Here is a 24,385-nt window from a genome sequence, read left to right as displayed (position 1 = left end):
CCATATACTTGATTAACACAACAAAATGGGGCTGTTTAAATCGAGAAACGTTTAAAAAAAGAAAGTCCATGACTTAAGTTGATGATAATTTTCAAAATGTATCAATTGTAATTCGTTTAATTTTGTTATTAACACATTTTAGCATAGTTTTAGAAAACCTAGGATGTTCTAGTTCATCCGAAACATCCGGGAATGTTTTGCAACAGGCTTACCAAAGAAACAAGTCGACAACGGACAACGGATACTACCCAGACTGCTTCAGTAGTATGATAGGTTACAGTGCATTGTTGTAACAATTTATTGGGATGTTCTGAGTCATCCGAGAACCCCTTGGAGTTAAGACCGGTGAGTCTACCGCCGTAACAAGCAGGAGGTCGGCGGTTTTTGACCCCGGCACATACCCGAATAGCTTCAGAGAGTATGGTAGACTTCTTTGTTAATGTGTTTGGATGTCCTGGGTCATGCAAGGACTCCCTGAAGTTAAGATCTGACTGACAGCTTGTCACAGTTCTGCCGTCCCTACTTCCACCGTAACCATGGAAACCACCATGCAGCCTATCGTGGGGTGGGTGGGTGTTTGTGTTTTCATGGTAACCAGCGTGGTTTCCATGGTTACGTTGGAAGTAGAGACGGCAGAACTGTGACAAGCAGCAGGATAGCTGGCCTACTTGGATTCAGTGCTTCGCGACTGCGTCTGCTTGCACTATGCTAACTGAAAGCACCCACGCCAACTGTAGGTTTTTTAACTGGACCACCGAAAACAATAGGCAGTGCATTACAAAAAATCATGGAATTTTGTATGTCGGTCGTAGGCATAATTTTTCTCCATATTCAAGGTCAAGTTCAATACAAGGTCGGGTCATTAGGCGTCGGTATGATTCCGTAGCAACTTTTCAAAACGGCGTAACCTTGGATGTTGGCCAACGATAGCCGGTTCCGGATTGGTCCGGTTGGGCCAGCAAACATAGGCATGACCATGACAGATGAAAGCTTTAAATTTCACAGAGTTCAACATGTTACATGTTGGGGGTTTCAATAAGCCAGTCTTCGGAACTGGGTACAAGGTACATTGGAACCGATTCTGGAGTGGCCACAGTTGGCCTGAATCGACCCAAAACAGGCAATGTTAAGATTAACAAAAAAACATCCGTTTGAAAAATTTACTTAAATACTTGTTTCTTGATAAAACCAGTAAAAAATATGTTTTCCGGAAGTTCCGGGTTGCCGGAACCGGTGGCCACGATGGCCAAATACCTCTTCCGGGAGCTTATAGAGTCAAGTCCAATTGGAAGTAACCCGCTAAATGTTGTCATTTGGGATATACAGGCCCTCAAAGTCGGGGCCTCAGAAGGATTAACGCGTTAATTAACGGCGTTAATTAACGACGTTAATTAACGTGCTCCGTTCACGTTCTCGTTAAGATCAACGTAGGCTCCGTTCGCGTTCACGTTTAGGTTAACTTTTAACGATTCCGTTAAGTTAAACGTCGTTAATTTAAACGTTTAACAGCACTGATAATTTCTAATGCACGATTCAATAACTAATTCTTGTTCATCTGACGAAAAAACGAAGTTGACTTTATAGCTGTCGGCCACCATTGCTAGTACCAACCACTAGTGTCTTCCTTTTATCTACAAGGACTTCACCGCCCTGGGCTCCTAAGTGTATGAAAGTATGGCACGGAGCGACGGCGCCGAATACCCATATTTACACAAAGAATTGTTCATCTGGCTCTTGCTTTGAAAATGTGATGGTATCACCAGGTCGTTTCTACGTCCCAAGCAACACCAAAGTATCTGTGTAATAATGTGTAATATAAACAAGTCGTACACCTGTTCAATCCTTCGATTTTAAGGCTCTTAAAGGTTTCATTCCTGGTCGGCTATCTTTGCTGCTAGCTAACTGGGTGTTGGGAAGGTGCTACTCCGGGCATTGTTTTCGTGAGCAGCAGGTGAAATAAAATTCTTTTATTTCCTACATGCTACAAAACTGTAATTTATCAATTCAATTAATTACAATCAAAACGTTCATAAATCAACAATAAACTTACAATTATGGTGTTTTTTCGTACACTGAAAATATGCCACACTTTTTATTCAAGTGCCCAAACACTTGAATGATTGAATAAAGTCACATCGTAGATCTAATTGGTTTTGTGTTTCAACATCAATCCAAACCACTATCAAATGCAAGTGTTTGTTCGGTTGACTTTTTGGTATTTTTTAACATGTTATTTTCATTCGGGTGGCTCAAGCTTTTCAATTGTTTTGCTCATGAATTTGTCCCACCATCTTGAACTATTCAAAGTGATGAGCAAAACACTTGAAAATGATCTTAAGATCTACCCAAAACAGGCACTATTCAAAGTCAACGTGATTATCCACATGAATTTAATGTGTTTCACTGATTGATTTTTGCGCGACTTTCATCGAAAGCTAGAAGCGAGGCAAGAACCAATAGCACAAAAAACTCTCCCGTCTTCAACTGGCCGGCCGGCGCAGTGGTAGCGTGCACGACTAGCAAGCGAGAACCTGTAAATCGCTTGTACGTACTTTTATTTTTCAACACCATTTAAAATTCAAGTGTTTGGCTATTGACATTATTTCATGGCCAATCACCGAAATTTCAAGTGTTTTGCGATTGATATTTGAGTGCTCTGTACAGCAGGGCCAGATCATGTGTAGAACACTTCGTTGAGCTGTGTAAGTTTTGCTCAGTGTAGCTGACCTGTCCAGTAGGGTGTAATAACAAAATCGATTTTCCAGCACAGCAATTTTTCAGTTCCTTTTGGGGTCCTAAACAACTTCCCAAAGTTTGAGAAAGATTCCATATAAATTTGTATGGGAAAAACCTCCGTGTACGCACGAGTGCAAGCAGCAGTCAAGTGCTCAGTGCTCCATCGTTTTTTCGAATTTTTTCGCCGTAATTTACCGTGATTAGCCGCGAGTTTGCTCCAACAGCATGCCAAGGGCCGGCCGTGGCCGTGGCAGTTCGAGTGCGGCCTCGAAAAACCCGCGAAGTTCGTCTACTGGCCGTGTGCAAAAAGGTAAACAAACCAACGCCGCGTCGACCGCCATCGCGCCGGGGAGTGTGTGCGCCAAAGGATTCGACCCCAAGTTATTACACCCTAATTACCGTGTCCAGGGCCGCAGCCCTATAAGGCTCCGTTCAGCTACTTCCGGCAATCCGTCGACCGATGGCGCTTCAACATCCGCCAACATTCCCACCAGTAACAAGTTCGCGAGACTGAGTGACGAGGAAAGCAACAACAACAACACCGACGGTAGCACTACCGACGACGACGACGACGATGGTCGTGCACGGAAGAAAGTGATTTCGCCAAAAAAAGTAATTACTCCGACGGACGCAGCGCAATGCCACCGTTGCCAGAAATTCGGCCACGGCTCGCGGAACTGCAACCTCCAGCCCCGCTGCGTGAAGTGCGGTGAGTCACACCTCTCGGAGGTGTGCGCACTGCCACGAAAGGCGGACTTGGGGGAAAACGCAGAACAAACCAAGCCGCGCGTAAAGTGCGCGAACTGCGGCGGTAACCATACCGGTAATTACCGCGGATGCGTCGCGCGGAAGTCCTACCTCGAGGAGCAGGAAAAGAGGAAGAAGAAAGCAGCAGCGTCCCATCCTCCTCAGCGAAGTACGAGCGCAGCCGTTCCTGCAGCTGGCCAGTGTACGGTTCCAGCGGACAACCCAGCGTTCCCTCCTGGATGGGGGCGGTCGTTTGCAAGCGTGGTCGCTGCCGGTAGCGGCGATGCGGCCCAGCAAGGAGTCACCGGGGAAGATCTCTTTACCCTGCCGGAGTTCTTTGCTCTCGCGGGGGAGATGATGACGCGGTTTCGGACCTGCCGTAACAAGGCGGAGCAATTTCTGGCCCTCGGGGAGCTGATGATTAAGCACATCTATAAAGGATAAAAAACTGTGATCTAGTTTTAAGCTTTTTCTATTTCTATCCCCTTTCCTCTGCAATTTTAGTAAGTTTTTTTCTTAACTTTTTCTTACTTTCGGTAACCCCTTAACTACAAGCAACAATTGTTCCAAAATGGATTATGATGTAACACACAGCTGAAAGGAACTCCAAAACTCTGTTTTGTACCTTAAAAGAACTTATTGTATCTGATTATTCACCAATAAAACCGAATTTGAAATTTGAAATTTATATTTAAAAAATCCACGTTTTACGCGATATCAAAACCGGATTCATATTCGGATGCTCTGGAAGGTGCTCTACAACTTTCCCGAAGAGAGTTTGGTGCTAACTTGCTTCTGAAAGAAGATACAGCGTCCTCAAAACTCGTCTAAAACGCGTTTTTTGCTCGTGAAATGAGGTCAGAGGATCGCTGGCAAAACAGTGGAACTGAACATAAAAATGCAGTATTTCTGTAATTTCACATGCAAACATGCCATGGCTGAAAGTGCGTACATGCATCCGAGAGGTGAGAAATCGATACGGCACTTGGGGGCAGTTAATTGCGCCATAAAACGGTTATCGGGTTAAATTGGTGAGATAACGCTACCGAGGTGAGTATGTGTGTGACTGTGTGGGGTTGATGTGTAACAACGGCCTTTATGGGTTAAATGTGTTGACCGTGTCATTGGATTAATAAAAAAGCTTAACGATCACTTTAACATTGCTGGCAACGGAATACCTCACTGATTTGACCTATAATGTGATTATATAATGAATATAATTGTGGCACTTATCCCGTCATTGAGTTTAACTCTCTTACTTTCGAATGATGCGAACAAATCTGGTCGTAAGTTTTAAGATCAGTCTAAATTAAAAGAAAAACTTCAACTTTTTCAGCTGTGTTAACTGAGATAGCATGGATAGATTTATGAATCTCAATTTATTTCCATTGTTTAAAAATTTGCGTTATCTGATAAATTTCCAGCTCAGTATTTACGCTGCCAAGATGATTTACGAATGCTGTACCTGCTGTTCCATTGATCATGGCCGTTGCTGATGAAATGTGGAAGAAGCTCCTGAATTGATATCAACTCAAGTATCTTTTATTTGATTTTTTTTAACTTGTTTTTATAGACTTTTATTTGATTGTTTTACTTTAAAAAATAATAATAATAATTAATTTTGCAACTCCATCAATTCCGAAAAACATTTTTTTTAACAATTCTGTCGTGAAACTATTAACTTTTCCTGTCATTATCGTATGACGAAACAGCCTACTTTTCTCTAACAAAAACAACAGAATTGACTAGAAAAACTTTTCAAAACAAATGCGGAAAAGTTCTACTTTTCAGCACTGCAATGGATGAATGTCGTTGGATAAATGTACGCCTCGTGCTGAAAAAAATATCTTTGTGCAACTTGTTGCATAAACTACTCTTGATTTATCAGTGAGACGTGTGTTTCCTCGCTTTGTGAGTTCCTTTGTTTCATAGCTCATAGATGAAAAAATGAAATTAATGTTACTGTTACCTTGACAAACATATATATTTTGATGATACTTAAATTTGAATGATTTGCCTTCCTCAACTTATGAGGAAAGGCTATAAAATCACTCGAAAAATGAATTTCTTAACTCGACCTCCTAGGCCCACCTTCACGTATACATTTCGACTAAGAATCAAGTTCTGAGCAAATGTCTGTGTGGGTGGGGTGGGCGTAAGGAACAAAGAATTGTCACTCTTGGGTTCCCATCAGTCTCTATTCAGATTCAGTAAGTTTAGTTAAGTACTTCAAAAGTTCTGCTAAAAAACGATTTTGATTAAATTCCAAAAGATTGTAGAAAGGATGCTTTTTGTAAGTTTTTGTTTGCAGAAAGCATATTTTATGGAGAAAAAGTATCCAGCCAAAAGATAATAATGTTTTTCGATGAACTCGGTATTCTTTCCTTAAGAAAATATGTTTTCCTCGAACCTAACCGAATACGGCAGTTATCATTCATAATTCCGTAACAGTGTTTAAACAGCCTCCGGCTGCCCGTGGGAGTCGCTCAACCTGCATTCCTGTCACACATGAGGTCTGCACAGCTGATGCCACGTAGATTTTTCCCGCCAGTAATGACAGGAAACGCTGACAAACGGAATATGTGCCAAAATCATAAGTGGTTTTTAACATATGAAGGGAAATCATCGTGAACTGGAACTGCCGGCCGTTAGCCCGGGTAAAGTGGAAACGTTGAGATGATTGTTGTCCTCTGCTCTCATCTCGCAAAAAGCCATACAGAGAACCACGTCCCTTTCAACCGGCTCCGTGGCTTAATGGTTACGGCTTCTTTCTCCCAAGCAGAAGGTTCAGGGATCAAATCCCGGTCGGTACCTTTGAAATTTGGAATCAGGAATTTGAATATGAATAAAAACTAAAATGAATCAGGTGGGATTCGAACTCTGGTAGTGGTCTGGGACGCTAAGCAGTCGGCCATCAGAAGGTTTACACTCTAGCAGTGAATTGATCCGTAGTGTTGAAACATGTTATCTCTTCTTCTCATATTATTAAATACGCGCTGATCCCTGATTTGCCTGAGGGGATTGGAAGTCTAAATATAGATCGAGTTTCCTTCAGATGCTTGCTTCTATGTTTAGGCGGGGCCGAACAATGCCCAGCGACCTCGGAATTGGACCGCAAGGAGCTCTGTCATTCTGAAATGGGTCGTTGGAAGCAGCGCGAGGGCTATCACCACCTAATACCCGGGACTGAGATAAGCTGTATCAGCATTCGGTTTGTACACAGTCTCATACAAATTATACTTTCCCATAATTTCGCTACCGGTTAGCGGGTATTGGATTGGACCACACACACACACATGGACCACACAGTGTTTAAACAGCCTCCGGCTTCGATGATTAAAACAAAGCATCGTTGCCATCACGGCCACCAATCGACCATAAATCATGCGGTAATCAAACCGAACCGTAAACAATAATGACTTGATTGTAACAACAGCAGCCGCAGTGCCTTCACCAAGATCCTTGCGGCGACGCTCATTACCCACCACACCGCCGCAGCATGTTGCATAAACCGCCCCGTGTAATACTACATAAATTTCATCCTACCTTAATTCCTGAACAACAATATTCACACCACCACCTCGAAAAATCATACAGATTTTCCCTTTCACGTGGAGAGCACAAGCCCCGCCCTCCACTTTTGCTCGGTCTGGCACCGAAAATAATTAGCCGAGACATTATTGAAAATTAACAAATGTCAAACCAGCAATAAATAAACCATAACACAGTGAAGTGAATAAATTTAATGACACCCGGACCCCTGAATAAGTGGTAAGCAAAGGTAGCAGTATACTTAAGGGTCTTGAAGGTACTGTTTCGATTCCTTTTCGAGAAAAGTGCAAAAGTTTTCGGGCTAGAGCCTGTCACCAGCTGCTTTTTCATCCCAATCGCACCCCTTTCCAACCCAACCCTTTCAATGGTCACCATCGGCAGGGGTCTCACAGAAAAGGCCACTCGCTTAAAACAAGATTTATTCATAAAAACGTCTCAACTGTGCAAACTACCACATTGTAATGATTTATACACTCGGGTGGGCCTGATTGTCTCCGCAAACCGTCCTCTTCACCCCACCCTCCCCTATAGGGGATTGCCACGGAGGAAAAGGGTGCTCTGATTGTTGATTACATTTATTTCATAACCAAACGTCTCAAACGTGGTCATTTACATCCACTTAACAGAAATTAATTTCTACTTATTGGCGATAAAAATGAGTTTTTTTTTTGTTTTTCCCCTCCTCTGGTCTACTAGCAGTAATAGTAGTAGGTACCTAGTGGTGAAGGCGCGACGACGGTGGCGCTTATCGTGGCCGCTGGGCATCTGTCGCGACGCGACGCTGACGCTGATGCTGTTCTGGTCAAGCCCTTAATTATGCAACCATGTCCATGTTTTTGAAGTAAACAGTTTCAGCAAAAGCGTGGTTGTTTTGGGTGATTGAATTCCGTGAACAATTAATCCAAGTCGTGGTCGGTGGTCTAGAGACACCGGTAATGATGACAAAAGGAACAGATGAAGCGATTTAAAAAGGAAAGAATTGTATTCTGTCTTATCAAAATTTGATAAATTTAAGGGTTTTTAGGGTCAGATAATTGATTCAAATGAGGTTCAGAGTGAAATAAAAAAATATCTTTTTACGGGTTACTCCTCATTTAAAATGCAAATGCAAAGCGCAAGCTCCAGTTACGTCCAATCAAGCTCATATTTGAGATTTGGGCTTAGTTTATTTTATTAATTTGCATTTAAGGACTACTTAATTCAAAAGTCATCTGAAGAGAGGTTTGCGTCAAATTGAGCAATAAAAATTTGGTATCCTTAAAAACTCCAGGGTTTTTCCGATCTCGTCGAGATTGTCTCCAATTTGGGCTTAGCTTGCCCACCAGAACAAAACCCCGAATGCCTACCAAAAAGTATTTTTTTGTAATATATAGTAAATTATATTCTTAATCTCAAATATATAGTAAATTAAATTCTGAATCTTACACAATTTGTATAATTAACGAATACGAAAACAATCCAGACTCGATTATCCGAAGCCTCGATTATCCAAAGTTTCGATTATCCGAAGTTCGATTTTCCGAAGGTTTGTATGGGACTTCGGATAATCGAATCACGAATGAAAAAAACATTTCGTGTTTTTTTTTTTCTTACTTTTAACATCAATTTCGAGTTCTGCGACCCCATTTAAGTCAAATTGGAATGTTTGGCTGCCTGTAAAATAAAAAAAATGCATTTTTCAATAATTCATCATCGCCATTTTGACCGCCATCATGGATTTAAAAGTTTTAAATCACTTTAGAGTAGTTTAAGGGTCATACTAAAGCTCATCAATCAAAAATAAAACCAAAAAAAAAAAATTATTGGTTCGATTATCCGAAGTGAAATTTTGCTAAGGCCTTCGTATAATCGAGTCTGGACTGTACGAATTCAAAAACGTAAAACTAAACTTGTTACAAAATGCCCCGTTTTGTTGTCGTGTCATCAATTAAAGGATGACACGACAACAAAACGGGGAGCCAAATGTTTACATTGTGTTTCACAAAACAAGCATTAGATATGAAATTCAGCAAGTCTGATATTTGCCATGAAAGAAGGGCTCTTTTTTGACATGTTTTGGAATCCATTGAAATATTTCGTCGGAGGGTCTAGAGTAACTTTTTTTTTGAAGATTTTTTTTTCGATTTTATTGAATTTTTCTACAAAAGATTGATTTATTCGAGAAGGTTTTAAATTGTCATCGTTTAATATGGCAAAAGCTGGAAAAAATATTAAATATGTGGTTTTAAATATTTTAAAAATAATAGTTTGTATTTTAATGTATACATACAAAGATAGTAATTAAGTAGATTTAGTTCAAGTTATTCATTGGGGCGTATATCTGCCTGTTGATTCGCACAATAAATAAATAAATAAAATTATGTTGGGAGCCATTCGGGTAATAATCAGCTTTAATAATCAATAATAATAATCAATGTTTTGCACTGTTCAATTCTCAAATTTTCATCCGATCAATGTGTTGCTGTAATTTCGTACAAAGAAAAGTATTTATAATCAGTCGTCTTGGTTCTTCCAGCTTTGCTTTAGGGGAGCCTGAAATCCTATAAACAAATGTAAACATTGAGTGTATCTCTTTACACCTTATGTCAATGTCTATCGGAGTAAGCGGGATACACTCAATGTTTACATTTGTTTATAGCACCTAATCAAAAAAAAAAAATCTAGGATACGATAGATTCATTAAAAAATAAAAATAAATCATAGTACAGTTTTGAGTCCCAACAAGTTTTAGAAAAGAACTTCCGATTGCAGTTTCGGAAAGCATTTACATCAAGTATAAATAATGCCACATGGTAATGAATATCTCGATATGGTTACTTTAATTGAAGTTTTACATGACTGAATGTACTTGAGCTCAATTTATTAGGAAAGTTTGTATTTAGAAATTATGTATTTAATTTCTTTCAAATTATGTGTAACATATACATAATTTTGGATATAACCTTAAAATTCCCGGATAATACCAAAAATCAACTCTCTCTTGCCGGGAAATTAAAAATCTCGAGAATCATCACCCTCTAATTAGGAAATACACAAACTTCCTGCGTCTCCATCGTGAGATACTGCCAATGCATGGTATTTGTTGATCTCTTTATGAAAAAAGCAGATGATCAGTCTCAAACGTGGAGCATCGAAAATGTTTTTAAAAACCCTGTTGGATTTCCATAAGTTTTTCATTAAAAAAATAACCATTCCAACACCCAAAGCACCCATTTTATTGTATCTTTTTTAACACCTAGCTAAATTAATAGAGGAACCGTGTTATTAAAATGCAAAACATTACTTTTAAATACGATTCAATTAACACACAATTTTTCACCGCATACACCTCTCTGGTTATACACACATTGCTCTTATTCGCGAGCATGCGCACTTCTATCGCTCATTGCCAGTGCGGCTTCTTTAGTAAGCTGCTAAAACAAACAAACCACACGTTCAGGACGCAGCCTCTAATGCCGATTCGCGATGTCTGTGCTTCACAAATACTGGCACGATTTTATGGGCCTTTCTTGAAAACAAATTTGGGGCTAATAAAACTCGAAAATAAACATTTTAATGCTGATCTGCTCGTATGAACCTCTATAGTTTGGAATTTAAAAATATAAAAGAAGCGTTTGCTAGAACACATCGTCGTAGTTTCAGCGAACAAGTGTGATCTATCCCTCCGAAGTCTCCCAATTCAATCCAGATAATTTGTGTACCAAAGAAGACAAGTCAAACATAACTTGAACACAAACACACCTCCAAGTGATAAAGTAAACGCGATAGAAACAGGTTTATCAAATTTGCGGAGTGTGTGTTTGGTCGTACCCGTCGTTGCTGGTATCAAACACCGGCTCTGTTTTGACAGTGGTCTACAAATTAAAGCAGATAACAGACTCCATACAGGAATAAGAACCGTGAGTAAACACTAACACACGACAGGGAACGCACAGTTTTTTCTTCGAAGTTGCGATTTTTAATACACGATTTTTGGCTAAAAATAACCAGTAGTGTTGCGGCTGTGAACGCGTTTAGATCGAGTGTGACCGAAGCCCGGAAAGTTCAAGATTTTCGACCAGTTCCAAGTGAAACATACCAGAGCAAAGATGGCAAATCCCAACCAGGAAATCAAATACACCAAGGTAGGTGGGGGAGTTTGGTTTTTATAGTTTCAATTTATTTTGGTTTTTAAAACGTTTTATTACAGAACGCTAAACACAATCTACGCAAAGCTAGTCTGTGTTAAATTAACAGTTTACACATTTTTACTGTTTAATTAATGTGCAAACTTAAAAACCGTAAACCGAAGTTACATTGAGAGAATTTCAATTTATATTTCAAATATTAATAAACCGTAAGGTTTATTAAAAAAATCATATTTTGCCTTCCTGCTATAATCCTGCTCGAAAAATGAACTTTTGCAAAACAGCTCATAGAATCGAAATCGAAAACTGAACGAATGTCTCTGTGTGTGTGTGTGTGTGTGTGTGTGTGTGTGTGTGTGTGTGTGTATGAATGTTATTTCCCAAAATTCTTGCCAAGTTTTCTCAGCACTGGCTGGACCGATTTTGATCAAACCGGTTGCATTCGACTTGGTTTAGGGTCCCATACATCGCTATTAAATTGTTTGAAGTTTCGATAAGTAGTTCAAAAGTTATATATAAAAATGTGTTTTCACAAATATCTGGATCTCACTTATATGCATTAAAACTATGTCCGGATCTATCATCCAACCCATCGTTGGTTAGGTAATCAAAAGAACTTTCCAATGAGTCCAAAATGTTGAAGATCTGGCAACTCTGTCTCGAGATATGGCAACTTAAGTAATATTTATGTACTTTTTGTAAGCCGGATCTCACTTAAATGTATGTAAACTATGTCCAGATCCACTATCCGACCCATCGTAGGTTAGTTTATCGAAAAACCTTTCCAACGAATCGAAAACATTGAAGATCTGGCAACCCTGTCTCGAGATATGGCCACTTAAGGATTGTTTATGTACTATTTGGAAGCTGGATCTCACTTAAATGTATGTAAACTATGTCCGGATCCACTATCCGACCCATCGTTGGTTAGTTTATCAAAAAACCTTTCCAACTAGACCAAAATATTGAAGATCTGGCAACCCTGTCTCGAGAAATGGCAACTTAAGTAATATTTATGTACTTTTTGGAGACCGGATTTCACTTAAATGTATGTAAACTATGTCCGGATCCACCATCCGACCCATCGTTGGTTAGGTTATGAGAAGACCTTTCCAACGAGTCCAAAACATTAAAGATGTGGCAATCCTGTCTCGAGATATGGCCACTTAAGTGATATTTATGTACATTTTTATTCCGGATCTAAAAAATAGATGAAATTTGTGTCCAACCCCATCATATCACCCATTGTTGGTAATGAGTGAGGAAGGCTCCAACCACATAGGTGGATTAAGTTAGTTTTTAAAGATATTTTCGGGTAGGGCCAAAAAAAAAATCTACATTTGCTATAAAACTTGTTCTAATGGAAAACTCTATAAATTTAAAAATATTATAACACGTATTTGGGAATAATTCAAAAGACAAAAATCTACATTTTCGTGAAACAGCGAAAGCATGTTATTCCGCTCTTTATTATGGTCTGCCACATAAAACAGCACTCACAGCTTCATTTTTGGGGCGTAACCAGTAGCATATCTCATCAACGCGCCGCTGCTGCTGCTTTTGTCCAGTGCTGGCAGTTGAAGCAGCATCCTTCCCCCGAGGGCTGACGGCTCGGTGGGGGGGCACGCCCAAAGTTGACAGCGTGAAAAATTAAGAAATTATATTTAGCACTAATTTCGGTGCATTTTCAGGGTTCCTTCGGGCGCATCCCTAGGGTTGTTCCGCGACCGGGGGCAGTTTTTGGCCTCCGATACAATCAGGCCGAGGCAACAAAATAACCGGTTCCAGATGTGGTGCACTCATCATCATTACTCACAATCGGTGAGTGCTCCAACTACCGAGCCGGGCAACGTGTTCTGGAAGATCCTGTTTTTCAGTTCATTGAGCTGAGCACACGTGGGAAAGTGAGTCCGGCTCTTTTGATGTGGTGCATTCTGTGACCTACAACTTTCACTGGCATTTGACCTGGGCGTAGGGTTGATTTTGAATACAATATTGCACAATGTTGCCATGCTGAAGAAAATATAGTATTCTATATTATATCACATTGTGATTCAAAAAAATACTTCCAATAATAAATACTATAATCTGTTCTGTTGTGAAACCTGAAAACGGGTCAAAAATTATATTTTCAAAATGCTTTTGAAATGTATAAGTCATCATTTTGCCAACCTTTGTTGCAAAAGAAGGCTAAAACGAAAAGAAGAATTTATTTTTTAAATTATTTCTTGATAAATTTTTTGTCATGAAAACTTTTTAAAAAGTGTTATTTAGAATTGTTACCATTCCCTCAATTCTTATCTGTGCGTTGTTTATGCCTCTCTGCATCGGCCTTATTTTGACTTCACTCTGATTATGCGACCATACTGAATGTAGACTTTTCTACAAACGATAACGTTATCAGTCCATTGTTAAGGCAGGTTATCTTACAGCTTTAAAAAATATTGAGGCAGTTAATTACTTCGAAAACACACCTCTTAGCAACAAATTCAAATTTGTTGTTGGCTTTTTTATCTTGCACGTTTTTTTAAATCGATTCCTTCATGGAAATTTGCCTCGATAAACATCAACCTCCAGGTCATCAATACATAAATTCATACAAAAAATACAAAACAAGACAAAATGCCCACAAACAAGACAAATGACTTTCGTAATGCAATACGATGTAACTTGCGATGGCCCATCAACGCAAAAGAAGGAAAATCCTTAACGCCAAGATTCAACTAAAAAAAACGTTACTTAATCCACCTTTAGGTGGTTGGTGCCTTCCTCTCATTTATAGAGTGATTCCAACCCCTCTAAAGTGTCCACATGGTTTATGGATCGGCCCTAACGTGATCGCAGCACCAAAGAGGTCCTAATAAAAAAAAGTGATGAGTAAAAAACAGACTGCCTTCAGACTTCTCGTCAAGATTGTACATTCACCGCCGTGGGGAAATAGATTGAGGTTATGTAAATTCAGAACATTTTTTAAACTGCTTGTAATTTAAGATAGGTAAGTCAGATCTTGAAAATTCTTAATCCACAAGAAAGGTGATTTCAAAACCATTCTTCTTAGGTCTAATTAAAAAGTTCATTTTTCGAGTGATTTTATAGCCTTTCCTCAGTAAGGTGAGGAAGGCAAAAAGTATCGAACCCCGTTATCTGTGTCATGTGCTAAAGTGTTGCAACACGTTACCGGGGTCTGACAAGCCGAAGTGCGATGGCACTTGCAGGTTTATCTGCTTCAGGATCTTCAGGACCCTCTCCGGCCACCAAACCACCCAGACCAAGAACGGAGACGATCCGCGAATACCTTAAATTGTTTATGCATTTTAGCGATGAAAATGTAAATTATGCTCAGGTCATAAAATTGACTCCCAGCCCCGGCCCCGGCCCCCCACCGACGGCGGCATGTCCCTTCAAAACTGTTGCCCAGGAATTCGAGGCGAAAAGAAAGACAAGAGAGGCTCCGTTGTTTAAGGTCTCAACAAAGTTTCCTGAAGGGGGTGACGAAAGTCGAATGATTTATCGACCGCGCCCAATCGAGGCTATTTTTAGGTTTGCTGTATTGACTTGAACTGCAGCCTTTGAAAATTTAAAGAAAAATTTCATTTTGTTTATTTTAAAACAATCAATTTTCAATGAATAGTTTAACAAACCATTAATTTACCGTCAAGACAACAATAAGGTATTCAAATTACTATCAAAGTATACCAAAATTGCATCCTCAACAACTGCATGGAAAGGTCATTCCTCTTTCTCTCTCATCGAACAAAGTTCTTGCCCTCGTGAGAGTCATTTGTCTTCCACTTGGGGTCTTTCTGGCGTAGTTGCACAATCGGGTGAGAACTCACCAGTTGCATTATGCAATGCCGGAGATGCACCACACCGTTTGGGGGGGGGGGGGGAGCATGCTATTTGTAAACAACAACTGTGAACACGACGAAAACACCGCGAAAACCATAGTCTCAAAAGTTGAACTGCAGCTGGGAGTGCTGCGCAGCAGGATATTTAAGGGTGAAACATGTTCTTACTTATTTTGTCATGTTTCGTTCAAGTTGGGCTGGATGTACTCTGATTTGTTAAATCGCGGCATGGCACAAGAAGTTTCTCACGTTTTCTGTTTCGCGACATTTCAGTAGCAGATATTGGAACTGCAAATCACGCAACTCAGGTGTTCGATGATTGAATTGAATTAAAATTAAATGTGGACTGACCAAAATTCTACCTAAAAACTTGTATGACTTTTTTAAATCATTGTTTAACACTGGTAAAACTCATTTTTTTTTCAAAGAAGTTAAAAAGATCAAAAATGTCAAGATACATAAAAATGTTAAACTAGAAAAGCAAACTAAATCCACCTATGTGGTTGATGCCTTCTTCTCTCCCTAACCAAAACGTTACCCAATTTCAGCACTGATCACTTACCGGCACTTCCGGAACGTTTTCCAGCTGACAAAAAAGTACAGCAGCGTGCCCAATTGCGCACGATGACAACGCACGATGCACGATGATTTATCTCGTGTACCCAAAACGGCGCGTAATGGTGATAAAATCGTAAATATTGGGTCACACCATGCGAGCAGCAACTCTTTACAATAAAATTATGAAATTAAGTTATTAAGTCCACAAGATTTATGAACCGTGGAGAAAACAGAGTTGCGTTGCGGTGTGATGTCCGTCCGAGCAGAAAAAGGGGACGACCAGTCGGGCGCATGCCACCGCTGCCGCCACCGTTGGTCCTGTCCTTCTGGGACTGACTCAAGCCCGTGGAAAATGTTAAGTAAGTTATTTTAGCATCCTCTTGCAGTTACTCCAAACTGCCTTTGGTCGGGGCTACTCCAACGAGTTTTGCTCTCATTGTGCCCTTTTTTTCGGGGCAGAATACTACAATGTCTCATGCTTCTCCACGATTTTCCTGTTCAAGAGTGTTCGCCTAGGGTGGTTCACCTTGTGTTAAAGGACAGCAAAAAGCATTTTTTCCTAAAAGATTTATAACATGTGCTTGATCCATTTGAGGTATACATGAGAACAGTAATTTATGAGAGCATTTCGAATTCTTCAAACTAAACTTAGAGTGAACCACCCTACTGTCCACCTTTTTCGTGGTGGTACTAACTCGCGGCGGGCCTTTCCTGGCGGGGCGATGTTTTATGGCTAATTGCTTGAACTCTGCCGGCCGCGGCCGACCGACAAGATCGAAAACATCGTGTTCGGAGCGGGAGGAAAACCTTGAGTCACATTTTTGACCTGAACCACATTCTGACATTCAGACAAAAAATAATGAGTTGCGGTTGTGACCACAGCCACGGCAGCAGCTGCACCGTAACATTCACACTGGAGACTCCCGCGAGTGGACTCATTTCCCAGTAAGGAACCGGAGCTTATGCAATTTGATTAAAGTTTTTTTTACGGTGAAATGAAGGTGAAACTTTTGGGGGAAGATCCTGGCTGAAGTGGGGAAAGAAGTAAATTTACATTTCAATTTATGTTTTCGGCATTGCGTAATTATGAGGCCAAAATTTCATGATGATTTATGGTAAACACGAACCATAATTGTGCCGATCTGAAAAAAGGAGAGGTTTATATGAAAATGCCCAGCTGAAATACGTCTTCATTTAAAATATGTTATCGCTTTTAAAAATACAAAAATACAAAAATACAACAATACAAAAATACAAAAATACAAAAATACAAAAATACAAAAATACAAAAATACAAAAATACAAAAATACAAAAATACAAAAATACAAAAATACAAAAATACAAAAATACAAAAATACAAAAATACAAAAATACAAAAATACAAAAATACAAAAATACAAAAATACAAAAATACAAAAATACAAAAATACAAAAATACAAAAATACAAAAATACAAAAATACAAAAATACAAAAATACAAAAATACAAAAATACAAAAATACAAAAATACAAAAATACAAAAATACAAAAATACAAAAATACAAAAATACAAAAATACAAAAATACAAAAATACAAAAATACAAACATACAAAAATACAAAAATACAAAAATACAAAAATACAAAAATACAAAAATACAAAAATACAAAAATACAAAAATACAAAAATACAAAAAAAAAACAAAAATATAAAAATACAAAAATACAAAAATACAAAAATACAAAAATACAAAAATACAAAAATACAAAAATACAAAAATACAAAAATACAAAAATACAAAAATACAAAAATACAAAAATACAAAAATACAAAAATACAAAAATACAAAAATACAAAAATACAAAAATACAAAAATACAAAAATACAAAAATACAAAAATACAAAAATACAAAAATACAAAAATACAAAAATACAAAAATACAAAAAAAAAATACAAAAATACAAAAATACAAAAATACAAAAATACAAAAACACAAAAATACAAAAATACAAAAATACAAAAATACAAAAATACAAAAATACAAAAATACAAAAATACAAAACTACAAAAATACAAAAATACAAAAATACAAAAATACAAAAATACAAAAATACAAAAATACAAAAATACAAAAATACAAAAATACAAAAATACAAAAATACAAAAATACAAAAATACAAAAATACAAAAATACAAAAATACAAAAATACAAAAATACAAAAATACAAAAATACAAAAATACAAAAATACAAAAATACAAAAATACAAAAATACAAAAAAACAACAATACAAAAATACAAGCATGTTATTACCCCGACTGAACTTTTTGCATCTGTAATAGTGCATCACTAATGAAATACGTAACCAGCAGAAAAATAAAAATAGAATAAAAAAAAAGCAATTTGCATGCATGAGAGTAGAAACAATACTATTCGATTGTGAAGTACAGATAGTCATAAGATTAATGGTAATGAATTGAACATAAATCTATAAATAGCTCTCCACCACCAACCAGCCAACCAACAAGGTGTGCAAAATCAGCCAACCTATTGGCCTAATTCCAATTAGGCAAACAAATGCGTATGCGATCAAGATCGTTAGCCTGGCCAACAACCACCACCGGCTCGCGACTCGGTTGACTATAGCTGGTTTCGTTTAAACCTGCAAAAGTGGAGCCACACACTTTGGCACAGACCCGCTGCCCGTTTCGCACCCTGGGAGGCCAACAACGTGATACTTATCGCTGTCTGCTAATTGTGCGCGCAAACCCGGGGACTCCCTGGACATTCGGGACACCGCCACAAGCCGCCACCGGCGTTTGCCAACCGTGAGCGCCACGAGTGTATTTAATTGGTGCGATAAAATCACAAACGTTCAACCCCGACAGATGGACCTCCCTTGGGCAGATCATCATCCATCTTTTTGCGAAAGATTTGCCTCTGCGGATAGCCAATTGGCTGGAACGGAAGGAAAGCTTCCAAGGGAAAAATTGTTTGATGGCACGCCAGAGATTCCAGCTTTTTGATTAAATCAGAGAGATTTGACGCCTCAGATTACGCTGCCCGGGGCTGCGCCTCGCAGACTCTGATGACCATGAACGACTAATTGTCGCACCACGCAATAATGTGTGTACCCAATTAGATGACGCGAAGTACAAGCTTTCTTCTCTGCATCCACCTGACGTGAGGTTGGCTCCAGGGTTGGTCATTAGCGGTTTGCACTAAGTTCCGTTTCGATCCGAGCAAATGCGAAAGTTGATTGACCTGAACTTGTAAGTAAAATTTGCTATTGATCACAATGATCATGGGCTATGGAGTCGGATCCAGAATTGATGAGAAGCTGGAATCATAATCTGAGTCAGCTAACTTTCAAGAATTTTGTAAAGGATTCGGAAGTCAGAGTTATCGAAATGGCTTCCCGCAGCGTTGTAAAAAAGTCTTCACAAGTGCTTGTTTTTTAAAGTTTCCAAATTCAGACCACGGAAATGAGGTTCATTCGATCTAAGAGCACAAGTGAAGCGAGCGCCACACCCCAATGCCAGAATTTTAATTATTTTCTGTCAAAGTAATCTAAATCACAAAATGCGCAAAACACTGATTGGAGAATGTAAACAATATGTTCGTAAAATTGAGTCACAGTGACAAGCCCCGTACAAAGGTCTTTTTAAGAGTTTCGTTCATTTAATAATAACCTTTAATCACGTGCAGAAGATAACCCCAAATAACCCAATTAATCTTTGACGCAATTCTTTCTACTTTCTTAATTTCGCAGCTCTTTATCAACAACCAGTTCGTCGACTCGAAGAGTGGCAAAACGTTTGCAACGATCAACCCCGCTACCGGTCAGAAGATCATCGATGTAGCTGAAGGCGACAAGGTGGACGTTGAGGCAGCCGTTCAGGCGGCCAAGACGGCCTTTGCCCGAAGCTCTCCGTGGCGTCAGATGGACGCTTCCGGCCGCGGCAAGCTGCTGAACAAGCTGGCCGATCTGATGGAGCGTGACATCAACGTGCTGGCCAATTTGGAATCGCTGGACAACGGAAAGTCTTTCGGAGATTCCGTGTTCGACATGAACTGTGCCATCGATACGTTCCGGTATTATGCGGGTTGGGCCGATAAGATCCACGGGAGCACGGTCCCGTCGGACGGTCCAGTGATGACGTACATCCGGAAGGAACCGATCGGCGTGGTTGGTCAGATCATTCCGTGGAACTATCCGGTTCTGATGCTGACCTGGAAGTGGGCTCCGGCGCTGGCCGTGGGTTGCACTCTGGTACTTAAACCCGCGGAACAGACCCCACTCTCCGCTCTGTACATGGCTGCGTTGTCCAAGGAAGCTGGCTTCCCGGACGGAGTTATCAACGTGGTGAACGGATTCGGTCCCACGGTTGGCGCCTCCATTGTTAACCATCCGGAGATTCGCAAGGTGGCCTTCACGGGATCGGTTGAAACGGGTCGTATCATCACCGAGGGTTCGTCCAAGTCGAACTTGAAAAACGTATCGCTCGAGCTGGGAGGAAAGAGTCCGCTGGTTATCTTCGATGATGCCAATTGTGAGTAATTTAAAATAAGAGCGAATTCTCCATATCTAATTCATTAACATTTTCAGTGGACGAAGCGGTGGAGATTGCCCACAATGCCATCTTTGCGAATCACGGCCAGAACTGCTGCGCTGGAAGTCGCACTTTTGTGCAGGAGGGCATTTATGATGCGTTTGTCGCGAAGGCTGCCGAAATGGCCCGCGCACGAAAGGTCGGAGACGCTTTCGCGGAGGGAACCCAGCAGGGACCGCAGGTCGATGAGGAGCAGTTCAACAAGATCCTGGGCTACATCGAATCGGCCAACAAGGAAGGTGCCAAGCTGCAGGCCGGTGGAAAGCGCTTCGGCAGTGTGGGTTATTTTATAGAACCGACCGTCTTCTCGGATGTTACGGACAACATGAAGATCGCCCGGGAGGAAATCTTTGGACCTGTGCAGAGCATCTTCAAGTTCAAAACGCTGGACGAGGTCATCGAGCGGGCCAACGATACCGAGTACGGCCTTGCCGCCGGTGTCGTCACCAACAACATCAACACTGCGCTGGTTTTCACGAATGCCGTCCAGGCCGGTTCCGTGTGGTAAGATTTATCCTCCATCGCAAACAATCCAACAGTTATTGATGGTTTCGATTATAGGGTCAACTGTTACGACTACGTCGTACCAACCACTCCGTTCGGAGGATTCAAGCAGTCCGGCAATGGTCGCGAGCTGGGCTACAGCGGAATTGAACTGTACACGGAAACCAAGTCCGTCACAATCAAGCTGCCAACGAAGATCTGAAAAGGTCTCCGGGAGCAACAAAAATATGGAAATTAAGCAGAAATCTGTCTCAGGATCTTCTCACCCTCTGTATGCAACCGTTTATGTAATCAATTAAAGTTTAAATTCATTTTTCAATAATCATGTTAAGCGTTCATTCACTGCGAAAGAAAGTTTCGATTGCCAACGGTGCAACATTCAATAAAGCACGGCGAAGCATGTAATAAAGTATAACCATGGTAGGATGATTGTTTTTTGTCTTGCTGATTCTTTTTTTCATCCTTATGACAGTAAATTAATTCACTTTCAAACGAAAACGACAACCCAAAAATAAACACGCAAAAAGAAAGTTTTCTGCTGCTGGCAGAATTCTGAGAAAGCTGTCGAAACGAAATTAATGAACTCGATCGAGTATCTGCTCACCAAGGACAGTACTCAGGACGCAGTGTTGGCTTGGTTATGGTATTATTTTTGATACAAAGTGGGTGAAAAGTATTAATCATGCATTATGACACACATGCACTGTTCACAGATATATAAAAAAAGCATTTGACACAAAGGTTTGATTGCGAAATTGAAAAGAAATTTCCGATTTATATCGTGAACATTATTATTTTTTTTATGGATCTGAATCTGTAGGTTTGGTATCAGAACGACAAATCTGATCAACTTCCTGTGCGCGTTGGCGTCACTCAAGGTAGTATTTTGGATCAATTTTATACAATATTTCATTTCTTTTTTCCCCCAGAATGTCAGAAATCTTTTTTTTTTATTTGCTGATGACACAAGCATCTCTGTAAAAGGTGGAAGCATCCGTGTCATCACAAGAAGATCACAAACAAGCTTGGCTCGATTATCCGAAGACTTTGGAAAAACTTTAATTCGGATACTCGAATCACAAAAAAATCGTTGTCATATTTTTAACTGTTCAGTTTAAATATGACTCCTAATCTACGCTTAATTGTTTTAGAATTTTAAAATTTAATAATTTTGGCGGTGATCAAATACAAAATGAAAAATGCATTTTTTTTATTAATGGGCAATTTACTATACAAATTTGACTAACATGGGGTCGCCAAACTCGAATTTAAAGCTAAAAGTAATTATTTTTTTTTTTGAAAGAATTTTTTTGTTTGTGATTTGATTATCCGAAGCCCGTACAAACCTTTAGATAATCGAAACTTCGAATAATCAGAACTTCGGATAATCGGGTCTGGACTGTATTTTAAATTCTTATTTGCAAGAATGTAAAATTACTCCAAATGCTTCAAAATCACAACTGATTATTTTCCCTCATAAACCAAGGGCTGATTTTCTTAAACAAAAAAACTCATAGCATTTAAAAACTAAATGAGGTAATTTTTTTGTGGAAAGATCAAGTGAAGTATCCTGTGCTTGCTTTTGAAAAAAACAAACTTGCAAGGATCATATAAAAAGTATACAGGTTAAATGCATCAAATGTCAGGTATCCACTTATAAACAGGAATTCTGGACTTTGTCTTCAGAGACAACCAGTGTTCCCACGAGCCTAAGCCATCGGCTAGGCTAGTTTCATTTTTCTGGTTCAGGTTCACACCACACGTCGGCAAGCATCGTCGGCTCAGGCTCACCGAGAGCCGTGAGCCTTGGTTCATTTGGTTCAAACCAAGCGAGGCTAGCCAAAATGAACCATTGGCTTGAACCAGGCTTGAACCTGACTTGAACCTTTTCAAAGAATGTTAGGCTAAACGGCATGCTTTGTTACACCGTGACACTGTTCAACCCTAAATCACCGTAAAATTGTTACACCGTAACAGTCTTAAACCGTAACATTATTACGGTGTAACGAATGTTGCGATGTATGTAACGAATGTAACGAATGTTGCGGTGTAACAATGTTACGGTGTAACCATACTACGGTGTAGTCATACTACGGTTTAACAATGTTACGGTGTAACAATGTTACGGTGTAACCATACTACGGTGTAACAATGTTACGGTGTAACAATGTTACGGTGTAACCATACTACGGTGTAACCATACTACGGTTTAAAAATGTTACGGTGTAACAATGTTAAGGTGTAACCATACTACGGTGTAAGAGAATGTTACGGTGTAACGAATGATGCGGTGTAACAATGTTACGGTGTGATGAATGTTACGGTGTAATTAATGATACATTGTAAGCCATGGTTCATGGTTCACTGAACCAGGATTGAACCACAAAGGAAGGTTTAAGCCGAACCAAGTTTATAGGTGCACCTAGCCTAACCGGTTCATTTGGGAACTCTGGAGACAACAAACAATCTGGACAAGATGTTGCTTAACCCTCTACCGGCCAAACTATTTTTTTTCGAAATTTTTTATTTTTCCCGTGTTCAGAGGTCATTTTGTGCAACTTTTGTTCTACCAAAAACATTACTTCTCTCATTTTATGTTTTTCCTGTTCTATTTTTAGTATTTCAATTTGCTTTTATCTTGTTTAGTTTATGTTTGTTTTCGGTAGTATTTGACCTATTCTACCACCTCCTATCATTTCATGATCATTTTTTCATGTTTTACAGTCACTTTTTAATTTTTTTGCTTGTTTCACATTTTCAGCTATAGAATGAAACCATTATCATTTAAATTTTAAAATGCGTAGAGGCATAGTCTGGGACACTAAAAAAATTACTTTTTTTTACCTAACAGATAGAAAATGTTATTTAAAAATACAGCCAAAGTTGAACCCTAAAAAAAAAATATTTTCAGAGACATTTGCAAAGTCGCATAAATCAAGTCAAACTTCCAACCCATAATTTTCTTAAATTTTAAGAGTTCTTCTTTCCAATGCTTTTTAAAGATCAAAAATTGGTTCAAATCTCGATGTACGGATAAAGTTTTTGTGAGCATATATGCAAATTTATGAGATAAAGATTGAAACGCTGCAACTACTGATGAATTGGGCACAACTTAGTTTTTGTTCCAATTAGAAGTGTTGAAGTTTGTGAACAAAATGAGTTTCACATTTGAATGTCTTCATCTAATTGCTAACAAAATTGCAGGATTAACTCGGATTGCTTTCCGGTTTTCAACAAAGTAGTTCAACAAACTCTCTCATTTGACACTTTTTCGACATCACAATTTTTTGACAAAATTTCGAAAGGTATCACTGTTGATTGTATTTTAAAATATTAAAATATCTACCATGTTGTTAGGTCGTTGTAATTATTTTTATTTTATCTTTTTGCTTCGTTTCTTGCTTGAGCCTAGTACGATTTGGTTTGATTTTTGAATGAATCTTATAAATGAAACTAACTTTTATTACAAAAATGCATGCAAGAAGAATTTAAGAACCAATTCCACGAATTCACTCCATCCTTTCCACAAGTCAAATCAGCGTTCAAAAACGCTACGAATCTGCCTGCAGTCTTTCTCCATCTATCCATCATTATGTTGCAGTGACGCGATGCTCTCTGGGCAGCATCGCGTGCTTTCAAGAAATAAGAGACAAGTCAGGTAGTACCTAGTACACCTTCTTCCTCCTCAGCAGCAGCAGCTATACGTTACAACGCGTTATG

The 24,385-nt window shown here is 39.2% G+C and overlaps 1 protein-coding gene across 1 annotated transcript; it reads left to right on the top strand.

Annotated features, from left to right (window-relative positions):
- Positions 1 to 10,573: 10,573 nt before the first annotated feature.
- On the top strand, positions 10,574 to 20,990 carry LOC120427860 (retinal dehydrogenase 2-like). The gene is made up of 4 exons (XM_039592777.2): positions 10,574 to 11,159; positions 19,321 to 20,101; positions 20,158 to 20,665; positions 20,723 to 20,990. The coding sequence occupies exons 1-4, from the start codon at positions 11,124 to 11,126 to the stop codon at positions 20,865 to 20,867; spliced, it is 1,470 nt and encodes a 489-aa protein (XP_039448711.1). The 5' UTR covers positions 10,574 to 11,123; the 3' UTR covers positions 20,868 to 20,990.
- The last annotated feature ends 3,395 nt before the right edge of the window (positions 20,991 to 24,385 follow it).

Source organism: Culex pipiens, chromosome 1 (assembly GCF_016801865.2).
Source record: "Culex pipiens pallens isolate TS chromosome 1, TS_CPP_V2, whole genome shotgun sequence".
In the NCBI taxonomy this organism is placed as follows: Eukaryota; Metazoa; Arthropoda; class Insecta; order Diptera; family Culicidae; genus Culex; species Culex pipiens.
The sequence above is the reverse complement of the archived record's forward strand: the minus strand, read 5'-3'. Positions and strand labels throughout refer to the sequence as shown.

Excerpts from the sequence above, each read along its gene's own strand:
- LOC120427860 (XM_039592777.2), top strand. The coding sequence starts at position 11,124 with ATGGCAAATCCCAACCAGGAAATCAAATACACCAAG. Across the intron at positions 11,160-19,320 it reads AGGAAATCAAATACACCAAG|CTCTTTATCAACAACCAGTT; the intron begins GTAGGTGGGGGA and ends TTAATTTCGCAG. Across the intron at positions 20,102-20,157 it reads TATCTTCGATGATGCCAATT|TGGACGAAGCGGTGGAGATT; the intron begins GTGAGTAATTTA and ends TAACATTTTCAG.